The sequence below is a fragment of the Cyprinodon tularosa genome, unplaced genomic scaffold, assembly GCF_016077235.1.
Source record: "Cyprinodon tularosa strain WSP-4 unplaced genomic scaffold, ASM1607723v1 ctg233, whole genome shotgun sequence".
Taxonomy (NCBI): Eukaryota; Metazoa; Chordata; class Actinopteri; order Cyprinodontiformes; family Cyprinodontidae; genus Cyprinodon; species Cyprinodon tularosa.
The window spans coordinates 1200247-1221542 of record NW_024038871.1 but is presented as its reverse complement, the minus strand read 5'-3'; the positions used below and the strand labels follow the sequence as shown (position 1 = coordinate 1221542).

Below are 21296 nucleotides of genomic sequence, written 5' to 3'. Positions count from 1 at the left end.
TGTCTCTCAGCTGTGTTTAAGCAGTTATAAGACAGCCTGTGGCAGGCAGACACGGCCAGATAATTGCAAGCCAACATCAAGCAGTATCCAGCCCTTCACGTTACCTGACCAAGCTCTTGCTTCACAGATTTTCCCTCTTTCCTAGCCCTCATCAGATTTCTCTGCCTTCTGGACAATTACCCTGTTTCTGCCCCTTGTCTTCTGCCTCCTGTCAAACCCCCTGATCATTAAGCCTGACCTTGATCCTGCCTCTGTGCTCCAAGTCACCCAACAGCTGTTTAAAGGAGCAGTCTGCTCTATTCAAGCTGCTGATCCCCGCTGAAAGGAGGACTCTAAGTAATCCCTGGTCCTCGGCGGATGTGCTCCTGAAATCCTGAGTTTTGAATAAACTGTTTAAGTTCTAATCTTTGTTCTGGCTGCAAATTTGGGTCTTCTGTCTGGATAATTACATTTAATACTTGTGTGATGCTTCTGTGGTCCAGCACCTAGTCTCAGTTTCCTCACGATGTGCCTGATTTAGCACCTTTTTGGAATTTAAAGCAAAATCCACAAATACTATAGTGAAAAAGTAAAAGGGACATTTAAACCTTCTCAAGGTTCTACGCACGTTTTTCAAGGTGATACGCAGGGATAGAAATCTGATGCAAAACAATTCAGGCAGAAGATGTTTGGTCTGTGGCAAAGAAATGATCTGACACTGAGGCTCTATATTAAGAAAGGATGGTGAAAGTGCTGTTTGAGCATTTTACCATGTATCATTGTGTATTTTACCGGAAATAACCACAATATGAAATATTACGGTTAATTTCAGTAAAAAGTTATCAGATGTGAAGTTATAAGTGATCTTCACATCTGGTGTTTTGTTTCTTTCATTTTGTAATAAGCTGCCGGATTTCTAAACAGCTCATTGTATGGACTGCTCTGTTTTCTCTGCAGGATGAAACTTAAGGAGATCAACCGTACAGCCATCCAGAGCTGGAGTCCTGCTCAGCATCACCCTATCTACCTGGCAACAGGTTAGAGTCTGAACCTTTGAGCCACTGCAGCAGCTGTTGTTATTCAGCGTTCTGTATGGATGTAAAACCTGATCACTGGAGTGATCTAGCTATTTCCAGGGATTTCTAAATCCGGAGTCTTGGATGCTTAAGTGTTGCTGAAAATGATCTATGTAAAGATTTTACCTTTATGTATTTAATGCTACATGGAAAGGAAAGAGTCGAGACGAAACGATTAGTTTTGGTTTTTGGCAATTTGTTTAAATCAGTTTTTAGGGTTGTCAAAAGTATAAAGAGATACTCTAAAAAGCATTGATGCTCAAGTGCTAATCTGGCAGGGCAACAATACTAGTTAGTGTTGTTTGTAAATTTTTGCTTTTTGCATTCATTTTAGATGAATCTAATTTAGGTTTTAAACAATTCATTGGATCATCTTGATTAATCGATTATTGAAATAACCGTCAACAAATTTAGCAATCGGTTAATTGTTAACTGGAGTATAGAGACTCTCAATATGCCATTAGCTGATAGAGAAACCCACTTAGAGCAGTAATCATATCAAAATTGTAAAAACTTATTAATATTTTGCATTTAAGATAAAAAAATGAGTCTGTGAATATGCTCTTTTGAGAACTCATGTGGAAAACTTTAGACTCGACAAAATACTCGACAGATTAATTAATTAGCAAAATAGGGATATGAGTTGCAGCACTAATTGAATTTCTCCTCGATTATTTACACATCAATAGAACGATACATCATACAATGTAAAAATATTTTCAAATTTTATTATATTTAGTTTATTTATTTTACATTTTTCCATACATTTATTTAACTAATAGAATCTGTGGTTGTGCTGAGAAAGCATGAACCATGTCAAGATTTAATTAAGGGAGTTTTTTTTATGTTTTTATGCCTACTCATAAAAATATTGGATCTCATGAAAATAAAAAACGACAAACTATTAAAAGTTTGCCGTTTTTTATTTCCATGAGATCCAATATCTTTGAGTACGGACATCGAGTTTGAAATTGTAGTATCGTGGCAACCCTGCTAGTTTTCAAGAAACCTATATGTTTACAGACTGTTCTGTTTCTGCAGGAACATCGGCTCAACAACTGGACGCCTCCTTCAGTACCAATGCCTCCTTAGAGTTCTTTGAGTTGGACTTGGCTGATCCGTCTCTGGACATGAAGTCCTGTGGCAGCCTCTCCTCCGCTCACAGGTTGAGAAGATTCCCCATCACTGTTGCCAACTTTGTTTTTTTATGTTGCCAACTCTCTCTCTTACACAGTCACGCCTTCTTGCCCCTCCTCATCTTTCCACAGATATCATAAACTGGTGTGGGGTCCGTTCGGCATGGACGCCCAGGGCTACCCATCTGGTGTCTTGGTTGCCGGCGGGGAGAACGGGGACGTCATTCTCTACGACTCTGCCAAGATCATGGCTGGAGAGAGCGACGTCATCATAGCTCAGAGCGACAGACACACGGGGCCGGTCAGGGCCCTCGACGTCAACCACTTCCAAGTGAGAGCCTTTCCCACCGGCTCTGTTAACTATGGGTGCACCGATTGATCGGCCCGACAAATTTATCAGCCTTGATTTCCTTAATCCTGGGAGATCAGCCGATGCTTAGATGTAAAGTCGATCTTTTCCACAGATCTAATCTGTTTCTGCAAAGGTCTGAAAATCAATGCTTTGGTTGCATCTGGAGGGAAAGAATCAGAGAGCTTTGGAGGGATTCTATTAGCTGAATAAATTTATGGAAAAAATGTGAGAGCATCTGGAGGGAACCAATCGGAGAGCTTTAACTGCAGAAGTTTTTATGGTTTCACGGTTCTGATTAATGCATTTCAGTAAGAAAAGATTGAAATATTTAAGGGGTTTTGGTGATTTTATAACAACTGAAAGTGTCAGTTGTTTGAAAAAAAGGTATCTGTCGGAATCGGCATGTCAGGCTTTTTAAACATCAGGGATGAGAAAGATTGACCGGGAACCTGCAATCGATGCTTCCCTCTAGTGTTAACTATTAAAAACTCTTCCCTTTAATCTTTTCTCATTTGGTCCCCTTTTAACCATTCATTTATTAATATATTTTATCCATTTATAAAGTTTTTTGTTTATGAAGATTAATATTTTGGAAAATTTTGATTTTTTTTTCCCTCCCACCATTCCACTCCTTGGGTTTTAATAGCTCAGCAAAACATCAGTTCATCACTTTTTGTTCTTAGATTTGAATTATACCGATAAACTTGCTCTCTTCTTAAAACCTCTAGCTGAAAACATTTAGTCTTATATATATTTATATTTTTATTGTTAATATTATATTAATGATTGTTTTTCAAGTATTTTCACAGCTTGAATTTTGTTGACCTTTAAATTAAAGGTCGCCTCCCAGAGGGAAAGGTTAAAACATATCCTGCTTTTTTTAAGCTGTATTTTAATTTGTATTTTTTTATATTTTAAAAATTAAATGAGAAAATAAAAATAATCCGAACGGTAGGAAAATAATTGAAGATTTGATATTTAAGCTGAATCGCTCAGCCTAGTTATATAAAAAACTTTCTTTCCCCTCAACATTTATACACCACCTTTTTCTTTTTGTCCAATAAAAAAGAAACAACTCAATAAAAACTTTCCTGCTTTTATTGAGGCTCATGAAGGTTTAAGAGGAAGGGATTCTTTAGTTAAAGCTTCTGGTTGTGATGATTTTTGTTTTGTTGTTGTTTTTTTAGACAAACTTGATTGCATCTGGAGGGAACGAATCAGAAATCTACATCTGGGACATGAATAATTTTGGATCTCCAATGACACCAGGACCTAAAGCACAGGTACATTTACAACATTGGTGCTCAATAATAAAGAGAACAGCTGTAAAGCTCCAGGTTCAACCTGGAACTTAAAGACTTCTCTTTTTTTTTAAGGAGTCGATATATCTTTAAATATCGGATTGATTTTTTGCTTAAAGCCTCAGGAGGACATCAGCTGCGTGTCGTGGAACAAACAAGTCCAGCACATCCTGGCCTCTGCCAGTCCTAGTGGCAGAACCTCAGTGTGGGACCTCCGAAAGAACGACCTCATCATCAAAGTCAGCGACCACAGCAACAGAGTAGGTCCTCCATTGAGCGCACGTGGAACTCGGTGAAGCGGCTGCGTTTTCTTACTCTACTGCTGTGGTGTCGTGCTTCTGCCTGCAGATGCATTGCTCTGGGCTGGCCTGGAACCCTGAAGTGGCCACTCAGCTGGTCTTGGCCTCAGAGGACGACCGGATGCCGGTCATCCAGATGTGGGATTTGCGTTTTGCTACCTCTCCTCTCAAGATTTTAGAGCATCACACACGGTAGGATTTTCTGCTAAATGTTTTCTTCGGCAGCTTGTATTGATTCCTGTAGAGACCATCCGCCTCAGAGAGATACATGCCATCGGTTTAAATTTGGCCAACTTCCTCCATCAAACCAAACAAATCATTTATTTTTTCTTTATTTGCTTCAAAGCCCCCCAGTGTGTAAGATTTAGTCCCATCTAGCCATGCAGTAGATTAATTAAAAGCGACCGGGAAGCTTCTTCTGGTTCATTAAGTGTGTAACAGCTACTGCAGAAGCTGAGGAGTGTCATAAATATGTCAACATCATGCATGAGTTCCTGTCAGGTGATGAGGTACAAAAACACAAAACTAAAGGCTGCACCATGTACTTCCCTCTGCTTGAGCTTCTATGGCTTCTGTATTTACTCCGTTTTTTTTCACCAAAACAAACGACAACCCAGAAATACATAAAGGTTTATTTTAAGCAGAGAATTCTTCTACATTTCTTTTTATCTGTTTAATAAAACAGATGAATGAACGGCTAAATCAATCCCCCATGTCCATCTCCACCTGTTCATTTTCATCTGTTTCATTTTCACCCACAAAAGAGCATTTTTGAAGGTTATCCTTCAACTGAATGTTATTTATTGATGCATTTGTTATTAATGCAATCTGACCAAAAGAGGAAACTGCTGTGATATTTTGTTTTTTGTGATGACGGCTGAAAGTAAAGGTGGAACTATTTCTGTTAAATTCTGCCATAGAAATTCAGATGGTTACACTTAAGAAATGAAAACATTATTTTTAATTATTATTATTGAACATTGTAAAAAGCAGGATTTTAACAAAATAATTTCTTTATTTACTATTGAACATTTAGCCACAGTTATGCCAGAACCTTCATAGCTACCAGAACAATGTGGCTCCCTGCATACGTGTTATTTGGTAAAAGTAGGGAATTACAAACACCCTAATCTTTCAAAGGGATATTAAAGCACACGTCTGCCCCTCTTGATCTGACAGGGGAGTCCTGGCCATCGCTTGGAGTCTGGCTGATCCTGAGCTGCTTCTTAGCTGCGGGAAGGACAGCCGGATTCTGTGCTGGAATCCAAACACAGGAGAGGTAACAGTTTTACGCACCACTGAGTGAATATGTGTCAGTCTCAGTTTTCTGAGGATTGTTAACCTCACTAAGGGAGGCTGCTCTAAAAGCTCTCCATAATAAAATGCTTGATTGATGCTGGAAGATGATTGATGGTTTCTGCAGGTTCTGTATGAGCTTCCCACCAGCAGCCAGTGGTGCTTCGACATCCTGTGGTGCCCCAGGAACCCTGCGTTGCTGTCGGCTGCAGGCTTCGACGGACACATCGACATCTACTCCATCATGGGAGGCAGCAGCCAGGCGCAGAGCCAGAGACATGCAGATCAGGTGAGGCCGGGCTAAGGTGTCCTGTCTGGCAAGGTGGCAATAAGGATAATTGTCTTGATGCCAAAAGGAGCCCAACAGATTTTACTTTCACAAGTGGAGCGGTATGGCAATTGCCATACTGCTCCACTTGTTTCATGTATATAAATTGCTTTATTATAATTATGCAGGGAGTTTTACAGTTCATATGGACACTGCAATGTAAGTAGAGCAGAAAAACAGAAGAAGAAGAAGGAAAAAGAAAAAGAAAAAAAACAGGACAAAAGATGAAAGAAAGAGGAGATAGGAAGGAGACAATGACAAAACATTTTCAGTCTGCTTCAACACCTGTAATGAGATGGGAAAAAAAAAGAACAGCACAACCAAAAGACATGGTACGAGATATACAATAAAGCAAACACCTTGAAACTATCGCTAAAGTAATATTATTAAGTCTGACATGTACTCTGTGTTACCTGAACATATGAATGTGGGGTTTCTGTTTGGAAGTGAATCTCTAAGTACCTGAGCCACAAGGTATCTTAATTAAGGAGAGAAAAACAGGATTGCATAGTAGTGAAAAAGAAGAAATTTAAAAAATGAAAAATCTGTATAGTCTCGCATGTGTTTGAATTAAATTTATTATTTTTTTATCTTATTGATACAAAGAATGATGCTAATTACTTGTAGCAGAAGTAGTTCAGAACTTGAACCAAAAATCCGTCATAGAACTAAAATCTTCACAGAGAAATATGGTGGTGGAGGCATCATGATGTGGGGATCTTTTTAGGTAGGATGTTCAACATAGACAGAGAATCCTTGATAACAGTCTGTGCTAGAAATGTCTAGTTTAAAGCATATTCATGTGTTATGGTGGCCTAGTCAAAGCCCAGACCTGAATCCAGCTGAGAATCTGTCAGGAATTGAAAATTGGTATTTGAAAAAGCTCTTTATCCAATTTGACCAATCTTATTGTTTATACTTTTTTTTCAGATATCTGGTGTTGTAAAACCTGTAATAAACTATGAATAATTTTGTTACAAAACAGATAAACGTTTTCCTTTCTTCCTTTTAGGTAAAGTCCCACTAAAATATTGTAAAATGATTTTTGTACCTTTAGACGGGATATTAAAGGTGATAGCTAGAGGTTAAACTCCAGGTTAGCTAATGTTAATGCTAACCCTTTGTTAGCAGCATCATATATATATATATAATATATTTGTAAAAATAATACTTTTACTCTGATCCACTTTTTGGATAACTTTCTAAACTTGGAAAAAAAAAAGTTTTGTTTTGAAAAAAAAGTTGTTGTTTTGACCTTTAAAGTAGCAATAAACAATAAAGAATGACTTAAGATAAGAAGAACTAAAAACAATCACAGGGACCATAACTAGAGGTATCTTTTTAGATGAAATATGGTGTGATGTTAATCACCATCTCTCTGTGTTGCTCTTTATTTATAAACACCTGCATGTACCTCCATGTGAGCAGCTGACGCCGTCGCCTTAGCCCCTCATTTCGTCATACCCTTCTACTCTCAGCGTGGTATAGTGTAGAAGCAAATTGGTGGTGAACTTATTCAGCAAATGGGAACATGTGCCCGAAGACAACTATTTGCAAAAAAGATTTCTTACTAACAGTCTTAGAAAGTTATGAGTTACTAACTTCATCACTAGACATACTCCTTTGAAAGGTGATTCTTATCAAATGTGGGCACAAAAGGTGACAGGTGAGAATCAGAAAGTGGTTCCAGCTGGAGTGGAGGTGGAGAGAGGCGTTTCCCACTTAGTGGTTTCATTGTCTTGTCTCCCCTGTTTCAGATCAGCAACTCCTTTGGGAACATGGATCCATTTGGGACGGGACAAACGCTGCCTCCGCTGCAGCTGCCTCAGGCTGCCACTGCTCCAGCTACAGTCAACCCCCTCAAGAAGCCCCCCAAGTGGATCCGCAGGCCAGTGGGAGCCTCCTTTGCTGTGAGTTACATCTGCCGTCACAGTTTTGGGATAAGCGGGTAAATATTCACACTGTGCTTTTTCTGTTTCCTCCCAGTTTGGAGGGAAGCTGGTCTCTTTGGAGAACGCAAAGCCTCCGCAGCCTCAGCAGCAAGGATCCCATGTTGTTCACATCAGTCAGGTTGTCACAGAAACTGACTTTTTGAAGCGCTCCGATCAGCTGCAGGCCACCTTGAGCTCAGGCAGCTTTGTGGACTTCTGCCAGGAGAAGATCAGTGCAGCTGACAACGAGTTTGAGAGAACAGTCTGGTCCTTCCTGAAGGTACGAGCTTCAAATAGTTCTGTTGTTAAATGAAGAAGCTAGAAACAAACAGTCTGCTGGGAATCAGGGGGCTGTTTTCTTGTTGTCAGGTGAATTTTGAAAGCGATGTCCGCAGCAGATACCTGGAGCTCCTGGGTTACAACAAAGAGGAGGTCGCCTTAAAGGTAACTCCCTGCATAGAGACTTGGTTGAATGGAAGCGTCTTTGTTTCTCCTGTGTGTCTTTTGACAAACGTGTCTGTGTTACAGATTTCTACAGCTTTAGAGGAGAAACCTGCAGACACCCCTCAGGTAAATTGAAACACTTGTGCTAAGTTTTTCTTTTAAATATAGCTGCTAATAATTCAACTGTAAGTGATGCTGAGGCTCTTTATGAGGCTTAAAGTGGTGAAACTTTTTCAAGTTTTGCAATAAGGAAGGGCTGCTCCAACTTTTTATCCCGAATCCTCCAGAGATGTGCATAAGTTTACACGAGTGAATAAAGTGGATTTAATTGGTTGTTTAGCAAGGGGGCAGGATTGTTTTGACGGAAGGTTGGCCAGCAAGTTTGATTGTTGCTAGTTGCCAACTTAGTGCTTGTAGGTTCCCAATGAAAAATTTAATTGGGATGAGAGTTTTGTGTCGGAGGTCGAAGATGAGTCTCCTCCATCATACATTTTTTTATTTAGAGGAGGAAAACGAGGATGAAGATGTTGTGGAAGAGGACGCCAGGGCGGCAGAAGCTTGGTTTGATGTAGAAGGCTTACAGCCGTACATGTTTGAGCCCTTTCTCCAGTTCTGTTAGCTCTACGCCTGCTGAAGACACAGACGTCCATCCCCAAGAGCACTGGGACGGAACTCAATGGGAAAGGAAAGGATTATTATTTCAACCGTTGCGTATATTAGCTGCAACATATGAATCAAGATGCTATGACCGAAACAATTTGATTGACAGTTGATATATGATTGAGCGAATTTAGGTGTTCAGGTTGATGTATAACTACATGGCCTGCATGAGATAACAACAAATAAATACACAGATTTTAAGACAGGATTTTTTTTAATATATATTAGGGCTGCAACAACGAATCGATAAAATCAATAAAAATCGACTTTTAAAAGCGTTGGCAACGAATTTCATCATCGATTAGTTGTGTCGCGCGATTATTGCGTCATCCGCCGCGCCGTCATCACTGCCTCTTGACTGAAAGAGGAAGAAAAAAAAAAAGGCAGAGCGAGTCAGCGCCGCAGGTGCAGTGTTGCCAACTCAGCGACTTTTCAGACCCCTCCAGCGACTATTTTTCAAAAAAGCGTTCTAGCGACAAATCTGGCGACTTTTTTCGGTGTCACTGGCGGCTTTTGGAGACTCTTACGTGAAAGCATGTATCGTTCCTACTCTGCCGTGGGGCGCCTCCCCCATCCCAACCGCGTTTTCCCGCAGGAGTCCTTCTCAGCGCTGCAGTCAGAGCCTCAGCGTCCAGACTGCAAATGAAGCGCGCATGCACCGGGATTGACGGCGCAAATTGATCACAATAATTAAAATAGCCTGCGCTTTGTAAAGCGAAAAAAGTGATAACATGCAACTTTTTTCAAAAGAAATTAACATGGCACGGAACCACCATGTTTGTTTGGTTTTAAAGTGGGGAAACGTTACGTTAGTTTCTCAGGTAGCTCATCTGATGCTTTCCTTACCGTGTTAGTAGGTTACAGACAGTGATAAGGTTGGCTACTTATTTTACTTTTAATTTCATTTGAATTAGCTTAAGCAGCGTTTATATTTTCTTTATAAATAAATTAACTTGCAAATTATGAGGGCAAGGCTTTTAAAGTTTAAATCTTCTGGCAAAGATAAAGTAAAGAAGATCCTGCAATTTATGGAAGTAAAGCAGAATAAAATCCAGCAAGATCAGTAATATGTCAATTAATTATCTGCCACATTTCCATGTAAATATCTGTCTTTGGAGGATGTGTTTTTTAGCACCCCTAGTTCTCTCATTTTTATTCCAAATACAATTTATAATTTGAATCACAGGGCTATTTTTATCTCTATGGTTCAGTATTTTCTCAAGCAGCAACTTTAACTGCTATACTTTCCTGTCTTAAAAGGCAGAACTCTTCTAGTCTAAAAAAACTCATTTGTTGAAATGGGGGGACCTATTGTTTGAACCCCTTAGGGGCTTTTAAAAACAAAAATGTCTTTTTTTGCGCTTTATGAAACAAAGTACCCTATATTGTGTGGATGTACAGCTACATTTCTCATGTAAGTTTGCGTAGTTTTAACACAAACATTTATTTTTCATATTGCACCGGTACAGTTAATGAGCAACCTGTACTTGTGTGCTTGTTTGTTCTGTCTAAAATGTTTATTTTGGAATAAAGAGGTTAATATAAAAAATACTTTTTTGTCCGATTCATCGATTAATCGAAAAAATAATCGTCCGATTCATCGATTTTTAAAATAATCGTTAGTTGCAGCCCTAATATATATATATAAATTTTGGGACAATGTGGTCTGATAGAGAGTACATTTATATACATGTTTAAGCCAGAATAAATTAAATATGATTTCCCTACGACTTTAAAGGTTGGTTGGTTGGTTGGTAGTGTAGCTTAAAATGGCTAACTGAACGAGCTAAATAAAGGCTAACTGTTAGCTACTGAGCACAGGTAGCCACAGTGCTGCCCATCTCTCCCCCTTTATATCACAGTCTTGCAGTTACTTTGTTCACCATAAACAGATTTTTTTTTTTTTTTATCGATCAAGTAAAAACTTCATCTTTCTGTAGATACGCTAATGGACGCTGCGTGATGTTAATATCATTGTCTGGGCAACCACAATGTTTTATATCATATGGCAACTGGCCGGCACAGGTCCCGAGCAGATCTGGTACCTACAACGGACCCAACCGCATGTTGTCCAATGACAGCCTCTAACTTCACTTGCGCCGCTTCTCCTGTTAATATGGTAAAGCCATCCAGAATGTCGGGACCATGCTACACATGATACAAGGCTACACGCTGCTAGCTACTTTTAGACACAGCAGGCAAACCTGTGGCAAGCCGGGCGATGGGAAAGAAGAAGAAGATGATGAGAAAAAGAGAGCAGAGAAAGTGTGGACTGCTGGAAGAACTGTGGTGAACTGGTGACAGAAAAGTGAAATGGTGCTCAAAGATGACCCTGAACATTTAGAGGATGTTTGGCTCAACCTGCTGCTGTGAAGCAGGATTCCCCACCATGAACAGAATCAAAAATAAATATGGATCCAGGCTCAGAATGAGCTCCTTGATATGTGCTTTAGAATGGCTTAGTCTCCATTCAAACCCAGGTTTAAAGCCTTGCATGGCAGCATAAAGCCCACTGCCAACATTAAGACAGAAAAAAGAAAGAATTTGTGGGTCAGGGGCTGAAAAGTTTGAGAATCTTTAGCTTAGACGAAAAATAAAATTTTGTCTCATGAGAAGAAATTTGTCACAATAACTATAAATGATTAGATTAATGCCCACTTCTAGCTCCTCCTCCTCCTCCTTCACCTTATAGAGTCAGCAGTAACAGCGCTAATTGTAGGCAAGAAAGGAGCTGTGCTGCTTCTGGAGAGCCTTTATCTTCCTGGATGTCTTAATGAAACAGAATCTCACATGAATGATACTAATCATCAGAACCATTTACCATTTGTTGGTCCCTCTGTTCAACCAATGTTTGCATACATCTCCCTGTAACATGAATCCTCTTCGGGTAAATTTACAATATAAACCAGTATAATTGTATTTTTCAACTAAATCAGATTTTTCCACACAATGAAGTTAGACATTGCAATGAAAAAAAAAAATTAAAAAAAACACCCAGCTTTGTGCCGAGCACCAATTTGTCATTCCTAAAGTTGTTTCTTTATCTGCAGCTGGACTCCGGTTCTGCCTCCCTGCAGCCTATAGCAGACCTCAGCCTGGCGCCACCCGCCGACACTCGAGAGGCAGCTTTCGACTTGATCGCCGCCTCAAACCTCCTGCCTGCAGCTACGCTGGAGCTGAACTCCACTCCTGATCCAGACAGCGAGGAGCCAGCAGAACAGGAAGATGTTCAGGACAATCAACTGGACGCACACATGGACCAGGAGGAGGAGGAGGAGAAGCAGGAAGAAGAGGAGGAGATTCCTCTTAATGATGTACAGTTTAATACAAATTAATCAGAGGCTGCATTTATTATTAGTAGATACACTGAAACAGACCGCAAGGGCCCAGTTCAGGTTCCTACAGGGGATTTTAATGTCGTCCCTTTAGATGTGAAGGTTGACCGTCTGAGGATGCCAACTGTTGCGGGAAGTCTGTACAGGTTCTTTCCTGCTGCCCGCCTCAGTGCAAAATGTTCAGGTTGTTACGCGTCGCTAAAAAGTCCCCATTAGAAGCCACTGAGGGAAAATGATTCAATGTGAATTTCTGTCAAATGAATTTAGTTTGAGTGAATATGCTGCGTCAGTGTTTCATAACGAAGCAGCACGGCGTTCCTTCAAACAAAACAAATTACGTTTTTTATTTATTTATTTTTTGCATTGAAAATAACTTCTTAGAATTTTGCACGATGAATGCTTCAATTCAAAAGGCTCATATCCAACATGTAGCCTCGAGATCTTCCCCATTCTTGGGCCCAGTATCGCCAGAAGCCTTTTTGGTTCGCATGTTTTTTCTTGCTGAGGATGGTTCCTAACACCTGAACCATCTGATCGGTATGCCTGATCAGATAAACTTTCTAAGAAACGTTTTTTTTTGTGTGAAAAAGTGTCCACCAAAATGCACAAAACACGCCAATGGACATAAAACACTTTACAGATTAAAAAAAAAATGATTAAACAAATGGGCACAAAACTGATAGAAAGAAGGAAAAAAAAGATTAGATCAACTTAACAACTGTGAAATATAAACATATGCAGAGACTTAAAAAATTAGGTGTTATATTACTACGCATATTGCACCATTAATATAGTCTCACTCTTCTGTTCATATAAAATCTTTTTTTTTTTTTAGTTTGCTGCTGTATTTCTGAAAATTTTTTTTGGTTTCATTTATATGTACATTTTATGATTTAATTTTAAATTGTGCAGATATTTATATAGTTTCTATTTTTATTTGGAGCCTTCAGTAAAATATATCTCAAATGTACAGCTGAATAACTATAAAGTCAATCTAAGTCTTGAAAATTCAGCTCTAAAGTGCTTTGTTGGTATTATTAGTCTCCAGAAGACCTATCAGGTTGGAGCTTTAGGATGGGCTCTCCTGATTGCTTCAGGTAGTTCTGCCATGTGGGAATTAGAATATGTGGGACCCCAGAATTCAGCCCTGTGGTACTCCATAGTTTGAGTCAAAATTCAGTGTTGATAACTTCAGTGTAAAGAGCCTTGCATAAATGCATGCCCTCACTTTTTAGAAGTCACTTGAATTAATCTGCAGCCTCCAGCTTTGTGTAGAAAAAGTCTTTTCTTTCAACGCTTCAGGAGGTGACGGCCCACGTGGAGGTGGAGGAGAGCAGCCCCGTTAAGACGCCAGCAGAGATCCCACCTCCGGTTCCAACTCCTGCAGGAGGAGTCAGTCTCAGTGTCAGCCAAGGTACCAACCACTATTATGGAGGTTTTTCTATCTAATCCATCATTTCTATGCAGGAGTCACTTTTAAAATACTAATAAAAATACTTTCATTTTTCTCTTTACAAGATGTGGACGGGCTGATCACCCAAGCTCTACTGACTGGAGACTTCGAGGGCGCTGTGGAGCTCTGTCTCCATGACAACCGGATGGCAGACAGCATCATCCTGGCGATCGCCGGAGGAGCCGACCTCTTGGAGAAAACCCAGAGGAAGTATTTCAACAAAGCCAACAGCAAGATCACCAAGGTGACTTCTAAAGGAACAAACCGTGTTTGTAAGAGTTCCCTTAACAAAGGCCGCTTATGATTTATGATGGAAGTGTGCGTCTGTCCTGCAGCTGATCAGTGCCGTGGTCATGAGGGACTGGCACGACATCCTGAGGACGTGTAACCTGCAGAACTGGAGGGAGGCTCTGGCTGCGGTGATGACCTATGCTCAGCCTGAGGAGTTCTCTTCCCTATGCGGTCAGTACCTTGCTTGAGTTCTGTTCTGTCTCTCAGCGACCATCTAACGCCCTTTTCCGCTTCTGTTCGTTAGACCTTCTGGGCAGCAGACTGGAGGCATCAGAGGACACCCAGCTTCAGTCTCAGGCCTGTCTGTGCTACATATGTGCGGGTAACGTGGAGAAGCTGGTGTCCTGCTGGAGCAGAGCTCAGGAGGGGCAGTGCCCTCTCTCCCTGCAGGTTTGCTTTCCTCCTGACATCAGCAATCTCTTTTATCTTTGTAACAATCTGACAAATCTCACTCCAAAATATTTAACTTTTTTTTTTTTTTTTTAACCACAGCTGAACCTTTCTTATATGTTCCAGGATTGAAATGAATCAACTCACACTATAGTGTGTTGATGAGGAAAATAAGTTAGTTTTCACTAACTCTCCTTTTTATAAAGGACACTGTCGTCACAATTCTTCCGGGGGCTTGTACATCATTTTGGTTCTGCTTTAATTAAAAATAATCAGATTGTGTTCAATACGGGCACCTAGTTAGAGGTAATAATGATAATAATAAAAGGAAAATAATATTTATAATACTAGATAATATCTGTTGAGCACATGGGTATCCTCTAAGTGCGACGTACAAAAGTAAACATTTAAAAAATTGTAAAAATAACCAATGTTGGTTTAAAAAAAGCAGATATTTGTGTGCCAGTTTATAACTGAGTCTTTAGGCTCATTATACTCAGTTTGATTTATACTCAGGAACCAGGTTGTCTCTGTGTGTCGCAGTTAACGCAGATATGCCCCCGCCCCTTCCGCAGACACTCTGCTGCACCTCTCTGTAATTGTAGGTGTCCGCAGTCCGGAGGCCTCTGATTGGTACATCTACTCTACACTATGCATATTTCGTGTTTCGTACCTTACCGGCTTGTTATGTGCGAGAACGCTGGGCCCTTTCTTCCACTTGGATACCCGCTCTTTTTCACCCTCATGCCCCTCCAAACTTGCCCCCACTTCCCCACGGCCTCGGCCGTATCTAGACCCACAGCTAGTTCCTGATTGTCCCTCTTGGTTGTGGCGAGGAATAACATAGCGCAGACCAAGCTTCAATATTGGGCATAAATCAAAAAATATCTGCGACTCACTGCTGCTAGAGGATAACCAGCCCTTAAAGGAATAGTACACCCAAAACATGATTAGCCTTCATTTTCTACTCCCCCCCCCATGCTGAACAACACTCTGGAGTACTTTTTTGATATCTCAAATGCATCTGGAGATCTGGGAGGCTTCTTGCTGTCTGCTGACATTCAAATAATGGAGGTCTATGGTGCCCGAGACAGAGTCATTTAGAATGTTTTTAGAGCATAAACAGTAGTTTATAGGATTTCCTAAAAGCGCGTTCACGACGCTACGGAAGCCGGCAGACCAAACCAGACGAAAGTGCGCATTCAGCGTCTGCTCTGCCGATAATGCAAGCGTAGAAGAAGAAATGTGCTGTTTACCTGTGCAAAGAAAGGAACAACGAAAGAAAAATGTCTGAGGACTTCAGTGTTGAGGAAGAGCATGAGTTCTTTGCCGAGCTGAATGCGCACTTTCGTCTGGTTTGGTCTGCCGCGGTTTCCGTAGACTCATGAACGCGCTTTTAGGAAATCCTATACACTACTGTTTGCTCTAAAAACATTCTAAATGACTTCGTTTCGAGTAAATTCTGGATGCTACCCACTCAGGACACTTGGAATACATTGGACGAGCAGTATGGAGGAATATTGACACGTTTTTTGTGGACTTTTATGGACCTTTCTGTCTCGGGCGCCATAGACCTCCATTATTTGAATGTCAGCAGACAGCAAGAAGCCTCCCAGATCTCCAGATGCATTTGAGATATCAAAAAAGTACTCCAGGGTGTTGTTCAGCATGGGGGTGAGTAGAAAATGAAGGCTAATCATGTTTTGGGTGTACTATTCCTTTAAAGAAGTAGTTTTAAAAAATCCTTTTTTTTCCGCCTGACAATATTTATTTTTTATTTTTAAAAACTAAATGGCTCACAGTGTTTTCACTGCATCTTATTTGAATAAAAGATAAATATTTCTCAAATAACGTAGGGAAATTATTACAACCAATCATTGATCCCTTTAAATTGGCTGGTTATAGTGTGATACAGTCCAGTTTGTCCTGTGAATGAAGGGGGGGAATAAGGAGACAAAGAATTAGGATACAAGCACTACAGATCTAATAATATATGTTCATTTTAAGGCCAATGCCAATAATTCATTTTGATATCAGTCTAACAATCACCGACAATTTGGGCTGATTTTTGGAGTCGATACTGATTTTCTTCAACAAATCAAACAACACATTAACAATGGAAGGCAAATGAAGGGAACAGCAATAATGTGCTTCACATGATTTCAAGGCATGGCTGCTGAATGCGTTTAATAATCGATTCACATATCGGCCAATGCAGATACAAGAAGAGTAAAATAATAATGTCTGACTGATGTATTGTCTATCTCTAATGGTGCTGTAGGGAACCCTAAATGGATAAATCACACAACGTTTGTTTTTCACTGTCCTGAAAAAGTTCCTGAGTGTGTCAATAGAAGGAGTTTAACAAAGTTTGACACGTTGAAACCCTCCAACTGACTTAAAAAAAAAAAACTTTTTTTCAGCTTTAATTGTCATTACACCATTGTGCGGCGCCCGGGGAGCAGTGAGGGGTTAAGGGTCTTACTCAGATAGCCCTAGTGGCAGTCTGTGGGACTGCGGCTCGAACTCAGAACCTCTGAATTTCAAGCTGTATGCCCTAACCACCACGCCGCCACTCCCCCTAAATTTGCCCTCTGATCCAAAATGGCTGCCTTCCTGTTGGTTTTAGGGTGCACCTCCAAAAGACTTTCAAACTGTGTACTAAATGTTAGCAATCTGGTTATACCAGTTGGCCCTGCTGAGTCTGGGGGCGCTGTGGAGCTGCCCGTTTTAAAATCCATTGAATATTTTCTGCATCGTTTGAGTTTTTGATTTTGCCTTGAATTTCAGCTAACTATAAAATCAATCCTTTAATGTAAGGATGCCTTCGGTGTAACAGCAGCATATCATTAAGATTATAAACAGCTCTCAAACAGCAGCTAATCTTTGTATTTTTAGCGTTTATCAAAGACTGAAAAATTCATAGAAACCAGTGTTCAGATAGAAACAGAGCATTGCGTGTATCAGGTTCTTTGACATATTTTGGTTTCTGTGTCTCAGGACCTGGTGGAGAAGGTGGTGGTGCTGCGTCGAGCTGTGGAGCTGACCCAGCGCTCAGGTCCCGCCGCCATCGGCGTCCTGCTGGCTGAGAAGATGAGTCAGTACGCCAGCCTGCTGGCCTCTCAGGGCAGCCTGTCCACCGCCATCACATACCTGCCCGACAACACCAACCAGGTGTGTAACTCATTCTAGAAAGCAGCTGCAGGTGGGATTATAATTCAGCTAAATCTAATTCTAACTCCATCCATCCAGGCTGCCGTGCAGCAGCTGCGTGATCGTCTCAGTCGGGCTCTGGGGCACCAAGCGGCTCCAGCACAAACTCACAGAGCTGCCTCTCAGCTGCCCAGCCGTCCAGCTCAGCACGGCTCAGCCCCTCCCCAGCCTCCGTTCTCCCAGGTCCGGCCGGCGATGGTCCCTCAACCTGCTGCAGGAGCGCCGGCGCCTACAGCTCCCTCTGCCCCACCTCAGCCACAGTATTACCAGCCGGTCCGTTTTCTCTGCATCATCATCTGACCAACCAATAGACCAAATTCAATTAACAAATGATTGAGAAGTTGATGGAACACAGTGCATGTGTTTTTTAATATATTCTTTACAAACAAAGATCCTGATGGTGCATACTGATACAAAATGCAATCTGGAGCAGATATTTGTTCAGTACAATCAACATACGTGTGATTTTGTCTCAGTATAAATCCCACTGGACGCAGAAAAGGCAAAATGGAGGTGGTATGATGCTGTGGGTTGACTCCGCTCTAGGTTAGCTAGAGGTTGAGAGAATGTGAAGTGGTTTGATTGGTGTAGGGGACATTTTCCAACACCACAGCTTTATTTTTCACATCACTGGTGTTTCTGTGAATCACATTTCAAAGGCAAAGCTAATGCATCGGATTCTGCACAATTTTAGAGGGTAAAGATATTTATTTTTTATTTTCATAAATCTTAAAGTATATTAAAAAAATGACTTCCTCTCACTGCTATCTACTGACTGCTCAGAGGGTCTCCATGTAACCCCAGTTTAAAAAGCGACCCCTCCCTTTATCTTGTCTTCACGGTGGTGTTACTGTGGTGTGTCCCCCTCTTCCTCCCTCCCATGCCGTGGCCATCACTCCTCTGTGGCATCACCCTGTGTCTCTGTTTGCTTCAGGTGAGGGCTGCCTCCACTGTCACCTCCTGGAGTAACCAAACTCCCACAGCCCTCCCAAATGTCCCTCCTCATGTAGGCAGCGCCCCCGACCAGCAGGTATACAAACTTCCATTCCTGCCCTGACACACATCTCACAGCAAATGGTTACAAATAAAAAAAAACAAAGTGCTTTGATTTTTCAGACCCATGCTCCATGTCCAAAATGTCCCTTTCTGTTGCCATCCAGCCACTTCCTGTCCGATGTTTCCTCTTTCTCCTCAGGCTGTGATTCTTTCTGTTTTTGCTTTGGTTGGATGATTGCATTGCTTTTCATAACTTGCCTCTAAATGTAATAAACCCAAACTGACAGCTGATTGAATCGTATGGAAGCCAGTTTCAGATTTAATTCCTTTCTCCCTCTTTCTTTGTTATTAAAATGGCTTCTCCTTCCTCAGGCGGAGCCTCCAAACCCCATGTATGGCCTGCCGGCCTCCAGCACACCCGCGGCCCCTCTGACCTCTTCCACTCCTGCCTACATGTTCTCCCACCAGTACCAGCGTAAGTGGGCCTTGGAGAGGCTGTTGGGCCTCATGAAGAAAAATCAGACATTATTGACGGTTTATTCATATAAAAATGGCTAAAAAGTGAAATTAGTCTGAAATATGTTATAGAAACCGTATGGACGACTCCCAGGATGCTCAAATACTCAGATCAGGCGTAACATTATGACCAGCATCTGTTTCTATTCAGATTTAGCTGCTTATATGATACATTTTTGCATCACTTGGCATTCTTAAAGCTCTCTGGGTAAAACATTAAGCCTCAGCTGCCTTTTTTGTCTCAGTCAAATCTGCTGAAATCCTAACGCTAGCCCATTTTCCATGTTTCCAACTCGTCAGCTTTAATGAATAAAACCTGCCTTCATAACCAAACCGCCACAATAATAACTGGCGATATTCATTTCATCCATCAGTCATAATGTTTTGCCTGATCAGTGTATGGTTTGTATTCTGGTGAATTAAAGTGTTAGGATTTATTTTTTTACCCACAGATTTCCAGATGTTTTGGTTACAATGAAAATGAGTTACAGTACAGAACCATCCCGTTTAAGCTTTAAGAACGCCAATGTCTTAAAATGTGACGACTAAATATCGTTCCAACGCATTCAAGTCCAGATTTACTGGAGTTTTCCCTAAATTCTCGTTGCATTGAGTAATTAGGCTCCGTTACTCTCCCACCTGTTGCTGCGCACTGCTGGCCAGATGGCTTTAAGGGGGGAAGAAAGACTACCGTACACATTTCCTAAGCAGCGTGTCTGTAAAACCAATGCTAGCTAGCTACCTCTATTTCTGTTTATCACAGCGTTATGTTATCAGATTGACGGTTATTTCACGATATAAACACCTCTACTTTTTTTTATTTTCTTAACCCTTTATATGGCACTCAGTGCAATACTCCACATTTTAAGCCAGTAATGTTATTGGTATCCAGCATTAGACCTTATTACCTTTGTAACATAAAAAAAACTGGATATTTTGATGGCATAAATGAATGTCAATGTAATAACAAGAAACACCACCTTGCCCAAATATATAAAGAAAATTAACGAAAGTGCTTCTATAAGAAATTTATGAAAAACACTCTGAGATTAAAAGAAACGCATTTTTTTTTGGTCAAACATAACCTTAGAGGCTTTAATGCTGATAGTAGCTCTTACATTTTTTTTTGTTTATAAACCTAAATATAATTGTTAACTAGGCTTATTAACTTTTTACTTTACTTTTTAATTACCTTTTTTTCTTGACTTGTTACCTTTTTTCAAATTAATTTACAGTAGGTAATATATCATTCAAGGGTTCATCTAATTGGTCAAATGCCAAAATAAGATGTACAGCCATGTAGCAACATCTTCGCTGAATGGCTGGATATATAGATCTTGTACATCTAGACCTCACTGAGGGACGGGGTGGGGGTTCTCCATATTTAAGGGGTATGCAGGTGATCAAAAATGCTAACTTGCGTTATAAATGGTTATCATTTGCACAGGAATTGGCTGGAAGCTGTTTGAGAATTATTAGTTTAATGTTATTGAACTCTGTGTGGAATGACGAAACACTTTGCCTGCAAACATTTCACCGTGGAAATGTTTGGTTCTGTCGTTTATCTTCTTGAATGACATTCTTCGTATTTAACTCCTCCATGGCAGAGCATGCAGTGGAACATTCCTGTTGCATGTTACAGCTGTTTTTTTTTGTTAACCTGCTGCAGTTTGTCACTAACAGAAGCTCCTATGTGCTTCCCAGCCTACCCCCAGGTCAACCAGTACCCGCCTGGAGCTGGGGGGGCTCCTATCTATCAGCCTCTTCAGTTTTCTTCCACTGCTCCTCCTCAAGGTCCTGCTGAGCCAAACTCTCCTCCTCATCCTCCGGGCTTCCTCTCGCAGTACACACAACCCGTCCCGTCTCAGCAGGCGCCTCCTCTTTATCCAGGACAGCCTCCTGCCAGCCAGGGTCTGTCTTCTTCTCCTCCCTCTCACCCTCCTTTCTTTCCCACTTCCTCTTCCTTCTCCGCTCCTCCGTCCTCCGGAGCGTCTTTCCAGCATGGCGGGCCAGGATCTCCTGTGTCGTACATGCCTCCTCCTCTCCAACCTCCATCAGGCGGAGCCTCAGGTACACAGAGAGACAGCGAGCTGATCGCCGCCTCTCAGAGAACAGGTCTGCATGGCTCTGATCATCCTCACTGTCACTGTCCTGCTAACCACCTCACTCAGCCTCACAGGGAGAAAACCTCATGAGTCGTTCATAGCTGGAATCATCCTTAGAAAATTCACCTTTTACTATTTATAATCATTCATATAAAACAGCAGCACATTCTGCTCCCCTTATCAGAGCAATATAAA

At 41.1% G+C, this 21296-nt stretch overlaps 1 protein-coding gene across 8 annotated transcripts in view; it reads left to right on the top strand.

Moving 5' to 3' along the window:
- The window catches only part of sec31a (SEC31 homolog A, COPII coat complex component), a 29029-nt gene that overhangs the window by 1328 nt on the left and 6405 nt on the right, over positions 1 to 21296 (top strand). For 2 of the 8 annotated variants that reach the window (XM_038286979.1, XM_038286978.1), the window contains exons 2-23: positions 937 to 1016; positions 2097 to 2220; positions 2324 to 2522; positions 3731 to 3826; positions 3964 to 4104; positions 4193 to 4335; positions 5323 to 5422; positions 5567 to 5728; positions 7525 to 7677; positions 7754 to 7978; positions 8068 to 8142; positions 8227 to 8268; positions 11853 to 12116; positions 13440 to 13551; positions 13656 to 13834; positions 13926 to 14052; positions 14126 to 14271; positions 17272 to 17445; positions 17524 to 17757; positions 18419 to 18514; positions 18853 to 18955; positions 20701 to 21066. In XM_038286979.1, the coding sequence (XP_038142907.1) occupies positions 938 to 1016; positions 2097 to 2220; positions 2324 to 2522; positions 3731 to 3826; positions 3964 to 4104; positions 4193 to 4335; positions 5323 to 5422; positions 5567 to 5728; positions 7525 to 7677; positions 7754 to 7978; positions 8068 to 8142; positions 8227 to 8268; positions 11853 to 12116; positions 13440 to 13551; positions 13656 to 13834; positions 13926 to 14052; positions 14126 to 14271; positions 17272 to 17445; positions 17524 to 17757; positions 18419 to 18514; positions 18853 to 18955; positions 20701 to 21066 (3340 nt within the window). In that variant the 5' untranslated portion in view covers position 937. Of the gene's footprint in view, positions 1 to 936; positions 1017 to 2096; positions 2221 to 2323; positions 2523 to 3730; positions 3827 to 3963; positions 4105 to 4192; positions 4336 to 5322; positions 5423 to 5566; positions 5729 to 7524; positions 7678 to 7753; positions 7979 to 8067; positions 8143 to 8226; positions 8269 to 11852; positions 12117 to 13439; positions 13552 to 13655; positions 13835 to 13925; positions 14053 to 14125; positions 14272 to 17271; positions 17446 to 17523; positions 17758 to 18418; positions 18515 to 18852; positions 18956 to 20700; positions 21112 to 21296 lie in introns of all 8 variants that reach the window. The other 6 variants (XM_038286977.1, XM_038286976.1, XM_038286982.1 and 3 more) reach the window with 4 other exon arrangements.